The sequence below is a fragment of the Triticum urartu genome, chromosome 6A (genome assembly GCF_056163025.1).
Source record: "Triticum urartu cultivar PI428250 chromosome 6A, HENAU_Tu73, whole genome shotgun sequence".
Classification (NCBI taxonomy): Eukaryota; Viridiplantae; Streptophyta; class Magnoliopsida; order Poales; family Poaceae; genus Triticum; species Triticum urartu.
The window spans coordinates 370523702-370544775 of NC_141878.1; the positions used below are offsets into that span (position 1 = coordinate 370523702).

General features: G+C 45.8%; 1 protein-coding gene across 1 annotated transcript; it reads left to right on the forward strand.

Moving 5' to 3' along the window:
- The first annotated feature begins 1010 nt into the window (after positions 1 to 1010).
- On the forward strand, positions 1011 to 13206 carry LOC147965293 (uncharacterized). Its single transcript, XM_087530393.1, has 4 exons — positions 1011 to 1070; positions 12158 to 12634; positions 12720 to 12923; positions 12997 to 13206. Exons 1-4 carry the CDS (start codon positions 1011 to 1013, stop codon positions 13204 to 13206), a joined length of 951 nt encoding a protein of 316 aa, XP_087386519.1.
- The last annotated feature ends 7868 nt before the right edge of the window (positions 13207 to 21074 follow it).

Below are 21074 nucleotides of genomic sequence, written 5' to 3' on the forward strand. Positions count from 1 at the left end.
TTGCCATCTTCATCAAGGCCCATGGGAAAAGGAGGATGTTGGGTAAACCAAGAACGCATCACCGGACTAGCCACTTCAAACAAACCAACCCCCTGGAACCAGGTTTGAGTAGAGCGAACAATCACCTGGAGATTCTCTTGTAAGAAGTTGAGGACTTGTTCCCATCTAATGGCCACAAGATGAGCCGGCGGCAGCGGCTCGGCAATAGCCACCATGAACTGCTCATGGGTTCTTGGGGGGGGGCCTGCATCGGGGTGTAGTATGTTCTTGGCAAGCGCTCTGCTCCTCCATCGATGATGTCATGGCCAGCAGGGAGAAATCGGCAAGGGTCAATCTCATAGACTGCCATGGGTGGAGAATCTGCTACAGTAGGTGGTGGTGGCGGAGTCGATTGGGGTTTTTGGGCGGATTGGTTCTGTGAGGGAGAGGTGGAGGTGGATGGTGAAGGCAGCGAGCCCGAAGCGTCGGGGAGGGGTTCTCTCAAGGCTCTAGGCTTGAAACCTGGCGACGGGACTTTAGGAACCCAAACAGTGGAACCAACATTAATACCCGGGCAGTCTTTCTTAACGTGACCGGAAAGAAAACACAATCTGCAGCGTATACGATTCATACACGTATCGGACATATGGCCCATACCCAAACAGTTCTCACAATCCCAATATTTAACTGCCATATCTTCAACCATCTCATTGAAACTCTGTAAATCATCCACAATTTCCTTTGGTGATGGAAAACAGACCGGAGATGATGCATCAAGCGAATCATCATCAGATAATAAAATTGGGCTGGTCAAAGAGCATCCATGGGCCAAATCCAAACCTGGCGGTGGAGTGCGAGGGCTGCTGTCGAGAGAACCATGGGCCAAGCCCAAAACAGATGATGGGGTGCTAGGGCTGTCCGAAAGGATAACGACTGGAGGGGGTCCAGATATATTTGAAATCCCAGAAAATCCGGGGTTGCCGCTTGACGAAATAACCTTCTCCGGGGAAGGAGGAAAAGATCCCAACTGGATGGTCACCGGCGGCGACGACGGGCTCATCGGAGGTGAAAATGCAGTGTTGTCCGACGATGTGATATCAGGAGAATGAACATCATAACCAGCCTCACGGATAGTCAAAACTTCAAGAGCATTGGGACGATATTGATAACCCTTACAAACATCATACTTCATGAAAGTAGCAAACCTCAAACTCTTAGCAGGCCCCGATCTAGGATTTGTGCGTAAGGAGGACTTGACGGGTGGATTTTTCATGGTTGATAACCCTAGCTTAGCACGACATTTAGATGGACTAACCATCGTCCACTCCTCGTTGCACTCAATCTGCCAGAGACGAAATTCCTTCATCCAATCCGGGCCACCTTGACCCCGGAGATGGAAGAAACACTTAAACAGAGGGCAAACAAAGCTACGCTGGTGCAAGATGAAAAACCCAACTTCTTTGCAAGAGACATGAAAAGAAAACTTGATCACATAGGCAAGAAACCTTGAGCTGAGAACAATATCCACCAATAGGAGATTCCAAGGACAGGGCAACGTTCTCCTCAGATAGTCTGAAGGAATGCCTGGCAAACGAGACAACCATGATGAAGTGGCTAGAGTCTTCAGAAGGGTGAACAGATCGGCGATCTCCTGAGCCAGGCCCATCCCTGGGTTGAAGTCAAACCCTAGAGAGATGGACGCATGAACAGCCATTGAGATGACAACCAGGGGCTTCGGGAGAGGACACCAGAGACAATGCGCGGATCAGATGGCAAAGACCACGGCTAGGCGTGGAGATCGCCGGCGGGGTGGCGGCGGCTAGGGGTTAGGGTGGGAGGTGGGAGCCATTCGGAGCATGGTGTAGTAGGTACTCCTGGATCTTTAAGTGTCATGTTTTAGAAATCATCATACTTTTTCGGCTCAAAAATCATGAGAGCTAGTTGCAGATCTTCTCTGAGGCCACCTCTGAACTGATAAATCATGCTCTTCTCGTCAGGGACGTCTTGCTTGGCGAAGCGAGCGAGCTTCTGGAACATGATGTTGTATTGGTAAACAGACAAGCTGCCTTGCTTCAGATTGTGGTACTCCTCACGCTTGCTCTCAACAACACTCTAAGGAATGTGGTGAGCTTTGAAGTCTTGGCGGAAATCATCCCAGGTAATCACACAACCTCCTCTAGAATCTTTGTATTGTTTATACCACTCAGCAGCTTGGTCTTTGAGTTGGAACGAAGCAAACTTGACAAAGTCCTCAGGCCTGACGTTGCTACACTCAAAATGTTTGCAGATATCCATGAGCTAATCATCAGCGTTTGTGGCCTCGACACAGTTACTGAAGGTCTTCGGCTGGTTTGCGAGGAACTGGTTGAGGGTAGCAAACTGAGTTTGATTGTTGCCATGGCCTAGATTTCCTTGGTTGCGCTCTTGCAAGAGTTGCATAATCAGCTGCGTGTTGGCGTTGGTAGCGGCCATCACAGCTTGCCATGCCTCCAGAGGTGGAGGTGGTGGCGGTGGTTCCAGATTCTGACGCGTTGGAGGAGGCATCCTGAAGAGGGTGACATCCGTTAGCATCTTGAAAGACATATATCCAAGCTGAATCAATGGATCCAAATTGCAACATATAGCCTTAACATTCGAACAAAAATGAATGAATGAATTCCAAATTAAATGGTCACACTTCCATAAATTGAGAAGCCACTTAGATAGAGGTAGATGAATAAAGCAACAAGGTACGGATATGAACAAATACTTGGTAAGAATTACCCAATCACAAACCAAATATCTGCGGAAGAAATACTGGAGCTACATGAATTCCCACCTATGAAACTCCCGAAACTTTCCGGTTATGCAATCAGGTGTTGGGGATACAGGGGAAGCATAATATCTCACCCAACACTAGCAAATCCTACATCCAGTTGTATCCATCCTTCAACACATAACCAAGAAACCTTCGGAAATCGTTTACCTCAACCTTCGAAAAGCATCCGTTATACGAGTTGTGGCAATACTCCCGAACTCCCGCCCTAGTACTGGGTGGCGTCGAGGTTATCTCACCAACCACTGCATAAAAGAGATTTTCAATGTCGGCGAAACTCAGGTATTCCAGAACTGCAACGATAAAATTGTGACGACAACACCTCGGAGCTCAACTCCCCGGACACTGCCACAACCCCTAAATGTCAGGAGGCACCAAGAACAATTTTCTTGTCACAAAACCATCGAAACGATTCCAAGATACCCGCGTGATCCTAAATTTTTTTAGTGAAATTTGAGAAGATTAGTACGACCAAAAATTGAACTAACATTATATATAGTACGATAAATGATGATGCATGTCACCTAAAATTATATCATTGAAAACTATGTTCAAATACGAATCCAACGATATTGTTTTTGTTGACATGCACTAACATTTTGTCAGTTAAATCTTCAGTCAAATTCAATGGGGGATAAACCACGACGGATGTAGTAAACCACGACCGAGTACTAGTGTAGAGGGCGACGCTGCACGGGAGTCTCAACCCACTCGTGGCGCCGCAGTAAAGCCATCATATCACAAAACCCAACCACTCCCAGTAATATGTGGCCTGGTAAAATAAACGGACAAGCAGCCATCACATCCCTCCGTCTTTTTTGCATTTCATCTCTCTGCATTTACTTTCTCCGGTTCATCTCGCACACTCGATCCCTAGCTACTAATCCTAGGGCCAGTTCTTTTGGCGGCTTCCCCAACTTTTCCCATAAGACTAGTCACAGTGGAGAGTAACATTAAGGCGCCTCACTCATTTATTTGGGCTTCTAAACTACTACTTGTAGTACCTCTGTTCTGGTTTATTCCTCACCATTGTAATTTGTGCTAAATTTTGACCAAAGATAACATTTCATTAGTTAAATTTATGATCAAAATTTGACACAGATTACAATGGGGACTAGTAAACCTGGATGGAGGTAGTAGTTGTGGGATAACTAATCTAGAAGCCTAAAAGAACTGGCCCCTGGTACTCCTACCAGTAGTAGTACTCAAGTTGGAATTCCAATTGCACGGCACAACTTGTTAGGAAAAAATTCGATACAGGGTGTAGGAAGCAGTTTGGGAATTTGCATGCCTTTCCGACCAGTGAGATACTCCGTACAAAGTACGACAGAGAAATAACCACAGAGAAGGAAGCTAAAAGTAAACGATCAAACGAGCATTTTTGCATTTGTTTTGCATTGAATCGTTTCTCAAGCTTGACTAGTGCTGTTTTTCTACTTTAAAAAAACCGCATCGTAATGTTAAAACGTGCATTTGCACGTACATAAGTAATAGTAGTACTCACTCCATCTAGGTGTATAAGTCTTCCCTCCTTGGTCACGGTGCACAACCAAAGATGACTTATTGACCTGGACGGAGGGAGTAGCACAGTCTGCAAGCATATATAGAGAGAGAAGTGTAGTGCGGTAGTATATAGTGAAGTTTTTGCTATGTGCACGTACATACAAAATGCGTACGAATACACAAGGTTTCCAAACATTCCCTTTTACATACTTAATTAAGGACGCTAATAATTCCTGAATGTTTGGGATTTATCATTTGTGTCCCAAAACTAATGAGATCGCCTTATGAAGCAAAAATTACACTCCTACTAAAAGCCACGGCGCTCGCAGGAGTGCTTGCGGCGCGCCACGAGTGCCCTGGTACGCGGCCGTTTCCCAGCGTGCCGACACAACGCCTCTTCCTCAGCCTCGCAACTCGCGAGGTGCTGATTGGCTGCTTGCCGGCGGGCGAGTGCGATCTCACTGGTGTGGTGATCTGGCGCCAACAGGTACTCCTCCTCGCTGGAAGCGTGCACCCGGTCCACGTACCACCAAGCGTTGATGAGGCGCTTGGGCCCGACTGCACTCAGGGCTTCGGCACGGGCGTCCTCCGCCACCCTCACGGCCCTCGCACGAGCCTTCTGCCAAAGAGCCAATTGCCTAACTCTCTCGGACGCGACATAGGCCTTCCAGATAGCTTGTTCCGCGGTGCGCTTCTCTTCCTCGGCCTTCTTCTCCGCCTCTATTTTGGCGCGCTCTGCTGGAGGCAAAGCCTCCCACAAGGCGACATCCATTTCTTTCCAAAGCTCCTCAAGGCTGGGGGGGGGGCTCGGCGGGAAGCGTGACGTTCTCCTCGTAGCGGGGAGCTGACGCGTCCTCCGACGCGCGTGCTGGCGAGATTGGGAATGTCGACGCATCGACCTCGATGTCTCGCGGCGAGGAGCAGAACACCGACGCGTCCTCCTCGACTAGTGGCGGCGAGGAATGAAACGGCGACGCATCCACCTTGACGTGTTGCGGCGAGGAGCGAAACACCGACGCGTCCTCCTCTACTAGTGGCGGCGAGGAATGGAATGACGACGCGTGACCGTCCGCGCGGTGCAGCGAGGGGTGCCTAGGGCTTGGGAGGGGCGATGCCATGGTGGTCGACGTGAGAGGGAGAGGGAGGAGATAGCGATGTCGTGGGAGGCGCAATATTTATAGCAAGTAATGGCACACCTACGTAAGATATGGAGGGAGCTGCACTGACTTAACTGCAGGTCCAGTTGCGTCACTGATATGTGGGCCAGACCCCTGTTGGGCCCATATGTCAGTGACCCAATGCACCTGCAGTTAAGTAACTGAAGCATCGTCCCGGAAGATATGTTGTGTGATTAATGTAACAACTACTCCCATCACATGCTCAGATTTCAAGGTGCATTAATTCATTGCATGCGAGGATTATGAGAAACTTGACCAATGCATGTACTTCATGCATCCATGCATTGCAATTAATGCATTGGTAAACACAATTCTTTGAGAAAAACGAGCGCATTAATTGAGTGCTTTTACAAACCATGAAAATTATTCCACCACTCATCATCTACCTTGGTTGGTGAGATTTTTGAATTGAGCCCTATAAACCGGAAAGGAGGTAGTATGTGGGCATATTTGTTGGAGTAAATTACGGGGGAGGGAAGGGGTGGAAATATTGCTAGTCACAACGGATTGGACGAGCGCGGGGGGGGGGGGAGGAGAGTCATGCATGCAGATTTTTTCCACACGGGGTGGAGTGGTGGGACCGCCGGAGGGAGAAGGAGAGTCTGGCAGGCATATTGTTTCCACATGTGGAGAGGAAAAGATTTGGAGACAAACGGGCTTCCTGCAGGTATGGGGAACGGTGCATAATAAGTCTCATGTTGCATGCCTGGCTAGGTGTCATCTCAAGTCATTAAAAACATACACGTCCCACACATGTTCATATTTCAAGGTGCACTAAATTATTGCATGCGATGATTAAGGCTGGCCATAATGCTGGTATCTTAGCTGGTATCATGCACACAGGAATAGCAAACATGCTGATGTGGCAAATAATTAAAGAAGAGAGGGAGGTTAGAGTAACTAGTTTTCATGCATGCATTGGTAAACACATTTTTTTGTGAAGAACTACAAAAATTATTCCACCGCCTCTATCTTGCTAAGAGTAGGTGAAATTTTTGAATCGAGCCCTTTAAACTAGAAGGGAGGTAGTAGTACTCTAATAGCTAACCTTGGCCCTGTTTGGATCCATGTGTTAGAGTTAGTTTGGGTTAGTTTGAACTCAACTAACCCAAAAAATCTAACCCACCCAAGAGGTGCTTATTTGGGTTAGTTCTTCTCGGGACACTAAAAAACACATTTTTCTCTCGCTCTCCCCACAGCAGATCCCTCCCCACTTCCTTGAAGCTTCTCGTCCTCTCCCTCCCTGCCTCTCTCCCTCCCTCCCTCCCTCTTGCACCGCCCATGAAGTCACCTCACCGTATCCGCGCTCCATCTAACCCTGTCATCCAAACACCTCTTTTGCTAGAGTTACTTCAGGGTTAGTTTAGGATTAGAATCTTTAACTCATCTAACTCATCTAATAGTAGTTCTTATACTCATTATAATCAGTATTGTAGATATTGATATTTTTAGTATAAATTTGGTCAAACACTTTACAAACGGTTGACGGAAGTAAAAAGGACCAGAGGGAGTATCATGCATGCGGAGTAGGCAAAAAAATGATCATTTATAACGGCCGAAGTCTCAAAGGGCGGGACCACGCAAGGGAGGCGAAGGCCGTGGGAGGCGCGATGGTTGACGGAATTAAGTGAAGTTACCCATGCGCCAGCATGGCGTGCGAACAGGCAGAAACTATACCGTCAGGCCTACGATATGGGTCTAGTAGACATGACATCTACTGGGTCCCGCATAGTTCTCAAGAACTCTTTGGGGGCTTACAGCCGTTTATCCATTGGGCAAGCCAGCAACACCATCTGTTCGCACGCCCTACTCGTCCCCGTCTTCTACTAGTACAGTACCTTACAACAGTTTGCTAAAAATGATATTTTAAATGTGGCTACTCGATCTGTGGCAACTGGCGAGCCACCGCCTCCAAGTCGTTCACCTGTGGTCCCGACCATCAACTCCTATGGATCAAATTATCACGCGAGCTGACTATTCCCACAAAGGTGCACTCCACCATGTACCCAGTACCCGCTAATGCAGCAATCGTGCACCTAGGGTTTTAGGGTTTATTTGTTAACGTTGCCTTTACGTAACACTCATGTGTGCGAGACAGCGAGAGACCGACTGCGTGTGCCTCTTCTCTTCGTATATGTACTCCATCGTTTTTCTGGTATCCAAAAAATTATAATAACTACTAGCAATGTTCCAATGTGTTGCCACACGATCAGAGTAGATTAATACATATTCACCGATTTGATAGAAAAAAGTCTAGTTTTGAAATACGTATATCACTAAAAAAATGTTATGTTTCACTCAAAATATATTCCTTTGGCGGTTTTGATGAGATAAGGGAGGAATGTTGTTGGTTTCAAGATTCGAGAAGTGGTATATGTCTGATTTCTACTCTTACTAGCAAGATGCCTGTGCGTTGCACGGAACATCAAGATCTTGTGGGAGAAAATGATGAACGAGGGAAGGCCTTATCTGTAAATGTGGAGAGGAGTGTGGGTAAATTCCCATTGTTTCATTCCTATCCGTTAGATATAAATCAGACGGCCTATATTGCAGGATCGCAGGCCCACCATCATCACCAACTCTGTTTTTTATCCCTACTCTTATAAAAAGCATAGTCGGTGATGATCGTGTGTCTGCCATCCTGCAATATAGGCCGTCTGATCTATATCTGACGGATAGGAAGGAAACTATGGCAATTTTGCAAAAAGATACCGACAGCCCTCTCCACACTTGCAAATAAGGCCTTCCCTTGTTCATCCTTTTATCCCACAAGATAAACTACTCATACAAATGCATCTTCCTGTGACGCATGGGCATCTTGCTAGTTGTTGCAAAAAGCCCATGTGTGTGTGAGAGAGAGGGAGAGAGGAGGAGGACGGAGTGCATGTGTGATAAAGACACAAAGAGTGTGTGTGCGAGAGGTATCAGCTTAAAATGAGGCGATAGTGTGTGTGTGCACGATCGAGAGGGCGTGTCTCAAGAAGGGAAGAAAAATCTACATAGATACAAGGAGCGGGAGAGAGACATGTATGCGATAGTGGAAGCACGAGTGTGCAGGTGTATAAACCTATCTAGAGGCTAGTCGATAAATGTTTGTGAGAGAAATACGAGTCGGGGTGTGAAAGCGAGATTTTTGTGTGTGAGAGAGAGATGGTAGTTGGGAAGGGGAGTGGAAGCAGGAGTTGTGTGTGTGAGAGAGAGAGGGGGGAGTTTGTCTGATCGGTAAACAAATGAATAATGTCAGTCTGGGCTGGAGACGAAAAGGAGACCGCAACAAATGTTGTGTCTATAGGAGAGAGAGAGAGAGAGAGTAATTTTAGTGGTATGATTCATATCTAGAGACATATAGGGTGTGTGAGAGAATCCCATAGATAGAAAGACAAAGTGAAAGACGAGTGGAGACTATGCGTGTTGCGGTGAAAAAGAAAGCTTAGGTACCTAGTGATACGAGAGAACGGTAGAGACGTGAGAGATAATGAAAACAGTGTAATGTATAATGATAGGGAGAGTGTGACACTTCTCAAGGGAGACGTCGAGAGACCATGTTTGCGAGGATAGGAGAAACATGACGTGAGCGTGCGGGTGAGCTGGAGAAAAGAGAGTGATAGCTACATGAAGGAGCATGCATGCGAGAGAGATGGGCATGAAAGGAGTGAACATAAAAGGGATTCAAATATTTCAATTCGAGATGATGATACATGTAATCCATACTCAAACCAAAATTGATCTATCAAACATGCATACTCATATGAATTCACGCGCATCTATGTTATTTAATATGTAGATATTACTGATCGATACATTTTAGTAGAACATAATTTGATTTAATTTTTTGAATTCAACCTTATGATTTTGAGATCATTGTATTTGTAAATCATATTATACATATAAAGGAGCAGAATTCTTTGTTGTGCTTTTGAAAGTATATATAAAAATGATGTATATAGAATTTTATTCCAATCGAAAATGAATCCCGCCCGAAAAATAGAATACAGACGGGATTCAAATTGAGTTGGCATGGTAAACGTGCACTCTGCAAAATTTGAACGAAGCGGGGAAAGTCGCAGTAACCGCCCGAAACCGAAATCTGCGAGATGGAAATTACTACTGCCTATCCCTGCCAGGCAAAGCCTATCTTCTCGATTTCTATAGGTTTCTATAGGGGTAGGTTTGTAATTTCACTCAAACGTGACATAACCGCCTCTCACCCGGATTCATACATGGTGGGCGCCAAAACACAGTGTGTCCTCGGCAGAAATCGACTCCCTCCCCGATTCATACACGGTGGGCGCCAAAAAAACTCTCGTCGGCAAATATCCAATGTACGCGAGATTACCATCCTATCCCCAACCGACTAATATTGCTATGATGTAGGAAATTTGAAATGGGGGCTAAGTTTGTAAATTTCCTCGCATTTGAGACAAGCGCACCCTAAAGACATGGTTCCCCCTTCCTCTCCACCTCCATTTCCCCATTCGTACTCCGTGGGTGCCAAAACACCCTCTCCACCCTAGCCTCCTCCGTCCACCACCCCATCCACCAACGTCCTCCTCCACCATGCCGGAGCTGATACCCCGAAGCCGACGTCCATTACAAGGGATCGACCTCTCTCATCCACGGCTTCGGACCGGGATCCTTGCATCCCGTCCTCTCACTTCATCCCCGCCGTCGCCCACCTTGCCGGCGCCGCTCCTACGACCGTCTCATCCACCGCGCCCCACCGCCACCATCTATCCTCCTAGATCTGCTTCCACGCCGCCGACAGCCATCGGTACGGCAACACCGTCAAATTCTCAGCAGATGCATACACGGCGCCGCACCAGAGGCGGTACTCTTAACTTATTTATCGTAGCAAGAAAAAAGATCGCCAATGCTTTACTCTGATTTCTTGTCCACCACTTACTTGCTAGTTGAAAGCAAACATTGGTTGCGAAGTTGCGTTTGTCCGGTTTGCACCTTCTGATCCGCCATGGCACGCTCAACACTATACTCCCAATGCTTATGGTTTTCCCCTTTTATATTCCACACTAGTTAAATCACAGTAGACTAAATTTCAAAATTGGGTCAGTCGATTTTTCAGAGCTAGGAGTTCGTCGGTGCGAACGAAGGGGCTAGGGTGGGGACTTTGGTTGTGGGGACGCGGTGGTGGGGCCTCACCGAACGAAGAAAACTTGACGCGGGTGGGGGCGGGGGTGGGGGTGGGGGTGGGGGGTGGCGGAGGAACACAGGCGGTGGGGGCCGGTGGTCTGGTCGGCGGCTTGTGCGGTGTTTTGTATGGGAAGAATCAAAGACAAGGAGGAAGAAGGGTTAGGAGACATAGGATCTTCATCCAACTGCTTGAAATTGTCGACTGACCCTAATGACAAAAGTCACGCGACTTGCATGAAGACATGCCTTTATATTCAGTACCATCATCATACCTGCTTAGCACTGCTCCTGAATCCATCAAGCTAAACAACGTGCCACTCATAATTTCAAACTTGTTGCTCAAGTACGAATCTGATATGATGCTGATTTTACTAAAACTGATAACATTTAATTGGTCAGCTAATGTTCCTACTTTACTTTCGAAAAAGCACGTGCACCACATATAGAGAGACAGCAGGGAGTTGCTTTCTTAATGCGCTCTGGTTCATCATGTGTGGGCACTGCTCAATGAACATTTTATTATCCAAAATCTGATTGCTCTTCTTTAGCATGTTCCTCTTCCATTCTTCTTTAATAAGTACTCTCTCCGTTCCTAAATACAAGTCTTTGTATAGATTCCACCATGGACTACATATGGAGAAAAATGAGTGAATCTACACTCTAAAATGTATCTGGATACATCTGTATGTGATCCATAGTGGAAATCTCTACCAAGACTTATATTTTGGAACGGAGGGAGTATGATAGTAGTACAGTACGTTCCTTGTAGTGAAGAAGAGCAGGGACATTTGCAGTGTAGAGGTCTATACGGTCGGTTGGTATGGACACTTTGAACTCTTCGGGCCTCTTTGATTTGTAGGATTTTGTAAACATGGGAATAGGATTTGTAGTGGCCTGCCCACTTGAATCCTATAAGAATAGCAAGGAAATGCAGGGAGCTGTGTCGCCTTTGAGAGTTACACTGATATTAACAGTACCGCACCTTCAGTTGAAGAGAGCTGGTATCCGAAGCCTTTCTAGCCATACCGGCAATACTAGCACATATATTCCAGCAAGTTCCACTTTGCTGATTTTACTCTGATGCTTACAGTTTTCTTGTTATATCTACACTATGATCTGTGTAGCTGCTTTGTGTCGCACTAGCAGCAGTCCACTCTTGAAGCTAAACACTGCAATGACTTACAAAATTGGCACCAAGGCATTGAGTGCCATTATGGATGCAATGAAACTCATATGCTCCCCACCTGTTGATTCTTGGTCAGAATATGATCCTAATGACTATTCTAACCTCGAGGAGTCAAAGGCAGATGGCCTGTCCTGTTAACCCATCAAGGTGTCTGTTCTAATTTGGCAAGGTTTTATTAATTTCGCGTATCTTGAAAATGTTGTCTTGCATTTCTTCTACTTTGTTGCACCACCATCTTATTAGTTTACTCATCATATATGTCGAGATGCCATGCCCATCCATTATCAATACATTTTCCATCTGTCATATACCATGTTTTTTCACTCAAATGTTGTTCTTGTGCATCAGACATCAAAAAGGAAGAGGGTGATTGCCGAACCTGAAGAAGCACTAGCAAAGTCCTTGAAAAACGTGGTTGTGCCGAAGAAATCAGACAGCACCCCACTTATATTGCCTGTACAACCAGTGACACAAAACATAGGACCAACTCCAGCAGACTGTACCCATACTTCACTGGCCACACCACTAGCTGCACCACACAGGACATGCACTCCAGCAAAACGTATGCCGATTTCAGTTGCCATAGCACCAGCCGTACCACAGAAAAATCCCACTCCAGCAAAAAGTACAACAAGTCCACCAACCGAAGACCTACCTCAACTGCAGAGACAGCCAATTCCTGCAGATTGGAACCCCATTCTAGTTATTCCCAGTTTAAAAGACAATGCTTTCAATGTTGTTAGGGACTACGTCCATATATTCCCATCATGGGAAGATTATAGTGAAGACAAACACCATTTTCACATCTTCCTGTCCCACTTACGTGTAAGTGCTATTATTCATGGTGATTATTTTCCTATTTTCTACTGATTGAACACATCAATGATTTACATTACATTATTGTAAGTAGGTGAGGGTCAATCTGGATAGTCATGATGAGCAAAGCTTGCTTGCACTTTTGAAGGAAGCACTGCAGCAGTATTGGTGTTACCTGAGGAAATCACACTTTAATGGCAAGACTATAAACGAATTTCTCACGAAGTCTCATGTGCTAAATTTAGAAGACATTGAATGGAAAAACCTTATTATGCACTGGTCTCATTCTGAGGATGAGGTACTGTCTATGATATCGCATGACAATTTGAACTTCTACTTTTACGCATGTGCCTTACGGATCTTTTTTGTAGGAAATCTGCTCGAAAAAGAATTCCGATTTGAAAAGAACGACAGGATATCGCAAATATGCTACCCGCTGCTTTGCTCTTGTTAGTACCTGTTGTCCTGTATCACTGTACTTGCATACATACCTGGTTCATTATGTGACAGCACCATGCATGATAGCTTGCTTATCAATTGTTCGCTCCAAATTATCTGATCTATATGAATGGTTACATTAGTGTCGAATATATCCAATGCCAATGAAATTTTTTAGCTCTGCATTGTTCTTGTAAGTACCTGCTGTCCTTTATCAGTGTACTTATATTGACAGGTAGTTGTTCATGTACCATCACTCTGCAGCTTATTTTCCTTTGCCCTCCATTTTCTACACATAAGATCTATATTTACTCTTACCATAAGGTTGGATAACACCGATGGTACTGAAGAAGTTTTGCTTTGCATTGCTCTTGGCTGTACCTTTTGCCTGTATCGCTGTACTTACATTTATAGCTACTTGGTTATGTAGCATCACTCCTCATCTTATCTTAAATATTCTCCATTTTTCTTATATTGTCACATCTATATTTACTCTTAACAAAATGTAGAATAAAGGCAATGCTTATGAAGAAGATTCTGTGGTAAACTTCTTGAATCCCCCCCCCCATTAGCATGGACAAGGGCTTTATAGAGCCTGCATTCACCAATAATGTAAGTTTGTCCTTCTCAAGCCTTCAAACTTTGTTGTGTATATTTGGTTAGGCATGACTGCAACAGCTGTTTATTTTTGGTGTTTGCATTAAATTGCATGTTTAAAGTTTATTATGTAGTTCATAAACAAAAGTTTGTCCTTCTCAATTTAAGTTTTCAGTTGTACAACCAAGTTCCTTCGTCATACCATGTAAATTAAACTATATAGAGAAAGTGATCTTCTTTTGCACTGCATGTATGCTTCTGTTGTTGATCCATAATCCAGTGGTGTGGTGAACCTACCCACTATAGCACAATGTCATATTCTGTAGTGTCTTAACTATGAACAATGTCATATCATTGTACTATTATTTAAATTGTCTCTTTATTTGCCAATCTGAAATGGGATAAATTGACATCACACTAACCATTGATATTTATGAGTTCTTGATCTGTAATCGAGTGGTGTCGTAAAGCTGCCAACTCCTTCACAATGTCATTTCCTGCCATGTCTTGACCTGAACAATACCATATTGTGTTAATGCAATTTTAAACTGTGTCACTTTATTGGTCAGTAACAAATGTGATGAATTGTCACCACTGATATTTTATGTGCAAAACCTATCATCTATCTGCTTGTTTATCTTTCGGAGTGAGGAGGATATAAGTGTTAAACAAGCGACAAGTGCAGTCTCATCAGCTTGCTCAGCTGCTTGTGCTGTAGCTCCCCAGCAGGGCTAACCTTTCTTGAACTCTATTGAAGTGCTATCGGTTTTGTATATTATTTTGTCGGTGTGTTTAGTTGCACTGGTGGCGATCTTTGATGCCCCGTGTATGTAATCTGCCGTCTTCCTGTGCTTTATTATCATAGTGGCGAACTTTGATGCCCAGTGGATGTAATATGCCGTAATTTATTTATTGTATAGTCTAGGTTTTTTCTTATTCATGATGCTGCAGTTATTTTACTGTATATATATCATGTCTTCGCAGTAAGCCGGCCAAACCGTAAAATTACGGTACATAATCGGGCCATCATGCAACCACGATGTATGATCCGCATCATGGGCCCCATCATCTTGGTCCATTAGAAGGCCTAAATGTAAACTGGCCCACTAGTAGATTCAGGCCTTTAATAGGCCGAGTAAACCGCCGGCCCTCTTTTCGCAAGAAAACTCAATGGGCTTTTAGGAGGCTGAGAAGTAGGTTGGGCCTAAAATGTGTCGAACAGCTCACGGGCCGGCAGCAGCCCGAAATGGACCCCGACCCATGATTGTGCCAATCAAATCACGGTCTTTTAACATGCCAAAATTGTCTCGGTCCTTATTTAGCCCAATCAGATTATCGAATGCGAGCAGGCCGGATGCAAACCAGGCCGTAGTTAGGCCCAACTATATGGCGTGCTTTTAATAGGCCGAAATTAATATAGGGCCGAAATGTTAAACGGGCCCTTAACAGGACGAAACTAATATCAGGATGAATTACTAAATAGGCCTTTAGCAAGTGGGCCCAAAAGCATAGCGTCCAGTTGACGGGCCAAATCTGATATGGGCCATAATTTAGCCAAAAGCCTCTTAAAGGGTCGGACCTGATCTGGGCCGTAATTTGGCCCAGAACGTGGTAGGCTTTTAACGGGCCGGATCTCATATGGGCCATTGTTAGGCCCGGAACGTGGTAGGCTATTAATGGACCAAACCAAATATGGGCCGACATTTGGCCCAAAACATGGTAGCCAGTTAATGGGCCGGCCTACTAGGGTCCTCAAAATCTTGTGGGCGTACAGCTGGGCCGGCCCATTAATGTTGGTGAAATCTCGTGGGCCTTTAGCTGGGCCGGCCCATTATGGTCTACAAAAATCTTGTGGGCCTTCACCTGGGCTGGCCCATTATGGCCCGCAAAAATCTTGTGGGCCTTTACCTAGGCCGGCCCATTATGGCCCGCAAAATCTTGTGGGCCTTTAGCTGGGCCAGCCCATTATGGTCCGCAAAATCTCGTGGGCCTTTAGCTGGGCCGGGCCATTATGGCCCGCAAAATCTTGGGGGCCTTTAGTTGGGCCGGCCCATTTAAACTTTGTGGGCCACTTTTGGGCCGGTCCACATGTCAACATATCATAGGCGCATCTCGCCCACTGGATGAGTGACACCTGTGCCAACGCGGAGCTGACACGTGTTTCCGTTAGCCAATCAGGATTTTACTCGTGGAAAATCCCCATTGGTCCTGGCTGTTAACGGGTTTTCGGATCTAAACCGGACCGATAGCTTAACGGCATTCCGTTACGGTGGATGCCACGTGTCGGTCACCCTTGACGAAAGCACTTGTGTGACGCACGATTTATCGTCATGGAAGTGGACACTTCTGTGATGATAATTTTGGTAATGTCATGTAACACTTCTACGACAGCACAGGTATGACTATCTTGATTCTATCATAAAATTGTCATGGATATACATGCATGACAGAAAACGTGACCTACTATGACAAACATGTATCATCACGGAAGTGTATTTTTTTGTAGTGCAATGTGACTAATGAGTTAGTTGTGGGATGATGCATGATAGAACCAGTAAAGAGACTTGCCGGTAACGAGATTGAACTAGGTATTGAAATACTGACGATCAAATCTTGGCCAAGTAACATACCGATGACAAAGGGAACAACGTACATCGTTATGCAGTTTGACCGATAAAGATCTTTGTAGAATATGTGGGAGCCAATATGAACATCCATGTTCCGTTATTGTTTATTGATCAGAGACATGTCTCAGTCATGTCTACATAGTTCTCGAACCCGTAGGGTCCGCACGCTTAACGTTCGGTGACGATCGATATTATGAGTTTATGTGTTTTGATGTACCGAAGGTAGTTTGGAGTCCCGGATTTGATCACGGACATGACGAGGAGTCTCGAAATGGTCGACACGTAAAGATTGATATATTGGAAGCCTATGTTTGGACATCGGAATGGTTCCGTATGAGTTCGGGCATTTTCTGAAGTACTGGGAGGTTACTGGAACCCCCTGGGGAGTATATGGGCCTTATTGGGCCTTAGTGGAATAGAGGAGAGGAAGGGAAAAGGTGGGAGGCGCGCCCCCTAGCCCAATCCGAATTGGGTGGGGGCCGCCCGCCCTTTCCTTTCCCCTCTCCTCCCCTTCTTTCTCTCCTACTCCTACTACTTGGAAGGGGGGAATCCTACTCCCGGTGGGAGTTGGACTCCTCTAGGGCGCGCCATAGAGGGCCGGCCCTCCCCCTCCTCCACTCGTTTAAATACGGGGGAGGGGGGCACCCCATAGACATACAAGTTGATCATTGATCCCTTAGCCGTGTGCGGTGCCCCCCTCCACCATAATCCACCTCGGTCATATGATCATAGTGCTTAGGCGAAGCCCTGCGATAGTAGCATCATCATCACTGTCATCACGCTGTCGTGCTGACGAAGCTCTCCCACGACACTCAGCTAGATCGAGCGTTCGTGGGACGTCACCGAGCTGAACGTGTGCAGATCGTGGAGGTGCCGTACTTTCGGTACTAGGATCGGTCGATCGTGAAGACGTACAACTACATCAACCGTGTTGTCATAACGCTTCCGCTTACGGTCTACGAGGGTACGTGGACAACACTCTTCCCCTCTCGTTGCTATGCATCACCATTATCCAGCGTGTGCGTAGGAATTTTTTTGAAAGTACTGCGTTCCCAACAGTGGCATCGGAGCCAGGTTTATGCGTAGATGTTATATGCACGAGTAGAATACGAAGGAGTTGTGGCCGTGGGTATATACATATTGCTTGCCGTCACTAGTTGATTCTTGTTTCGGCGGTATTGTTGGATGAAGCGGCCCAGACCGACATTACGCGTATGCTTACGCGAGACTGGTTCTACCGACGTGCTTCGCACACAAGTGGCTGGTGGGTGTCAGTTTCTCCAACTTTAGTTGAATCGGATTCAATGAACAGGGTTCTTTCTGAAGATCAAAAAGCAATCACTATACCGTGTTGTGGTTTTTGATGCGTTGGTAAGAACGGTTCTGGCTCAGCACGTAGCAGCCACGTAAAACTTGCAACAACAAAGTAGAGGACGTCTAACTTGTTTTTGTAGGGCATGTTGTGATGTGATATGGTCAAGACATGATGCTAAATTTTATTGTATGAGCTGATCATGTTTTGTAACACAGTTATCGGCAACTGGCAGGAGCCATATGGTTAACGCTTTATTGTATGAAATGCAACCGTGATGTAATTGCTTTAGTTTATCACTAAGCGGTAGCGATACTTGTAGAAGCAATAGTTGGCGAGACGACAACGATGCTTCGATGGAGATCAAAGTGTCAAGCCGATGACGATGGTGATCATGACGGTGCTTTGGAGATGGAGATGAAAGGCACAAGATGATGATGTCCATCTCATACCACTTATATTGATTGCATGTGATGTTTATCATTTATGCATCTTATTTTGCTTAGTTCGGCGGTAGCATTATAAGATGATCTCTCACTAAATTTCAAGGTACAAGTGTTCTCCCTGAGTATGCACCATTGCTACAGTTCGTCGTGCTGAGACACCACGTGATGATCGGGTGTGATAAGCTCTACGTTCACATACAATGGGTGCAAGCCAGTTTTGCACACACATAATACTCGGGTTAAACTTGACGAGTCTAGCATATGTAGATATGGCCTCGGAACACTGAGACCGAAAGGTCGAGCGTGAATCATATAGTAGATATGATCAACATAGTGATGTTGACCATTGAAAACTACTCCATCTCATGTGTTGACCAGTCATGGTTTAGTTGATATGGATCACGTGATCACTTAGATGATTAGAGGGATGTCTATCTAAGTAGGAGTTCTTAGGTAATATGATTAATTGAACTTTAATTTATCATGAACTTAGTACCTGATAGTATTTTGCATGTCTATGTTGTTGTAGATAGATGGCCCGTGCGGTTGTTCCGTTGAATTTCAATGCGTTTCTAGAGAAAGCTAGGTTGAAAGATGATGGTAGCAACTACACAGACTGGGTTCGTAACTTGAGGATCATCCTCATTGCTGCACAGAATAATTACGTCCTGGAAGCACCTCTAGGTGACAAACCCGCTGCAGGAGCAACGTCAGATGTTGTGAACACCTGGCAGAGCAAAGCTGATGACTACTTGATAGTTCAGTGTGCCATGCTTTACGGCTTTGAACCGGGACTTTAACAAGGTTTTGAACGTCATGGAGCAAATGAGATGTTCCAGGAGTTGAAGTTAATATTTCAAGCAAATTCCCGGATTGAGAGATATGAAATCTCCAATAAGTTCTATAGCTGCAAGATGGAGGAGAATAGTTCTGTCAGTGAACATATACTCAGAATGTCTGGGTACCACAACCACTTGACTCAACTGGGAGTTAATCTTCCTAATGATAGTGTCATTGATAGAGTTCTTCAATCACTGCCACCAAGCTACAAGAGCTTCGTGATGAACTATAATATGCAAGGGGTGGATAAGACGATTCCTGAGCTCTTCGCAATGCTAAAGGCTGTAGAGGTAGAAATCAAGAAGGAGCATCAAGTGTTGATGGTCAACAAGACCACCAGTTTCAAGAAAAAGGGTAAAGGGAAGAAGGGGAACTTGAAGAAGAACAGCAAGCCAGTTGCTGCTCAAGTGAAGAAACCCAAGTCTGGACCTAAGCCTGAGACTGAGTGCTTCTACTACAAAGGAACTGGTCACTGGAAGCGGAACTGTCCCAAGTATTTGGCGGAGAAGAAGGATGGCAAAGTGAAAGGTATATTTGATATACTTGTTATTGATGTGTACCTTACTAATGCTCGCAGTAGTGCCTAGGTATTTGATACTGGTTCAGTTGCTAACATTTGCAACTCGAAACAGGGGCTACGGATTAAGCGAAGATTGGCTTAGGACGAGGTGATGATGCGCGTGGGAAATGGTTCCAAAGTCGATGTGATCGCCGTCGGCACGCTACCTCTACATCTACCTTCGAGATTAGTTTTAGACCTAAATAATTGTTATTTGGTGCCATCGTTGAGCATGAGCATTATATCTGGATCTTGTTTGATGCGAGACAGTTATTCATTTAAAAAAGGGAATAATGGACGTTCTATTTATATGAGTAATATCTTTTATGGTCATGCACCATTGATGAGTTGACTATTTTTACTAAATCTTGATAGTAGTGATGCACACATTCATAGTATTGAAGCCAAAAGATGCAGAGTTGATAATGATAGTGCAGCTTATTTGTGGCACTGCCGTTTAGGTCATATTGGTGTAAAGGGAATGAAGAAACTCCCTTCTGACGGACTTCTGGAATCACTTGATTATGAATCACTTGGTACCTGCGAACCATGCCTCATGGGCAAGATGACTAAAACTCCGTTCTCTAGAACAATGGAGGGAGCAGCAGAGTTATTGGAAATCATACATACTGATGTATGTGGTCCAATGAACGTTGAAGCTCGCGGCAAATATCGTTATTTTCTCACCTTCACAGATGATTTGAGCAAATATGGGTATATCTACTTAATGAAACATAAGTCTGAAACATTTGAAAAGTTCAAAGAATTTCAGAGTGAAGTGGAAAATCATCGTGACAAGAAAATCAAGTTTCTACATTCTGATTGTGGAGGTGAATATTTGAGTTATGTGTTTGGACTTCATTTGAAACAATATGGAATTGCAGAGCCGGCCGCTGCGCGCTCGTTCGCCCCTGGGAGCATGACGAAGCTTGCGCCTAGGAAGCTCGGGGGTGCCGCGCTCCTGGGTAGGAAGAGGTCGTACGTCACTGAGGATGAGTAAGTGCTTCACCTTGTCTTTGCTTCCCGCTCTTGACGGAGTGCCCATACATTTTCCTCTTGATGGCCAAGCTGACGTCGGTGGCAAAGAGGAAGAAGGAGGAGGCTAGGGCCTCTAAGGCCAAGCGGCCTGCCGCGGCGGTGGCGACTCCGGCGCAGAAAGAAGAGGTCACCTCACGTCCTCCTGCAACGGGGTTGGCCTCTCAAGGCTCAAGGGCCCAGCCTCCGGAGAAGACCGCATCGTAGACAAGCTGACTTCGGAGGCGGCCGTCCCTAGCGCACCTACTGGGGTTCGAGGGATCCAGAGCCCCCGGTCGTCCTTGCTATCGTTGCTTCACCAGCCCTGGCGCCGGTGCCACCTCCTCCCCACGCCGTCATGCTGGCGGACCGTGGCTCCTCCGCCATGCCCCGCTGATCTGGAGGATGCCTTCGCTGTGCTAGACCGGCTTCGGGCTGATCTTCAGGGCGCCGACCGGCGCATGGCGGTGGACCGCCTGGAGCTGGTTTCGCGGTGGCTCCAGGCTGACTCATCTTTCAGGACGGCCTGGAGTCAGGCAGAGGCCACCGCTGAGGAGGGCAGAAACATGGCTGCAGCTGCTCGTGACGTAGCGCTGACTGACGCAGCGGGCACCGA

Bases quoted from the DNA above. Each gene is read 5' to 3' on its own strand.
- LOC147965293 (XM_087530393.1), top strand. From the start codon at position 1,011: ATGGTCACCGGCGGCGACGACGGGCTCATCGGAGGTGAAAATGCAGTG. The intron at 1,071-12,157 runs GTGATATCAGGA...CTTGTGCATCAG, and splicing joins ATGCAGTGTTGTCCGACGAT to ACATCAAAAAGGAAGAGGGT. The intron at 12,924-12,996 runs GTACTGTCTATG...TCTTTTTTGTAG, and splicing joins GGTCTCATTCTGAGGATGAG to GAAATCTGCTCGAAAAAGAA.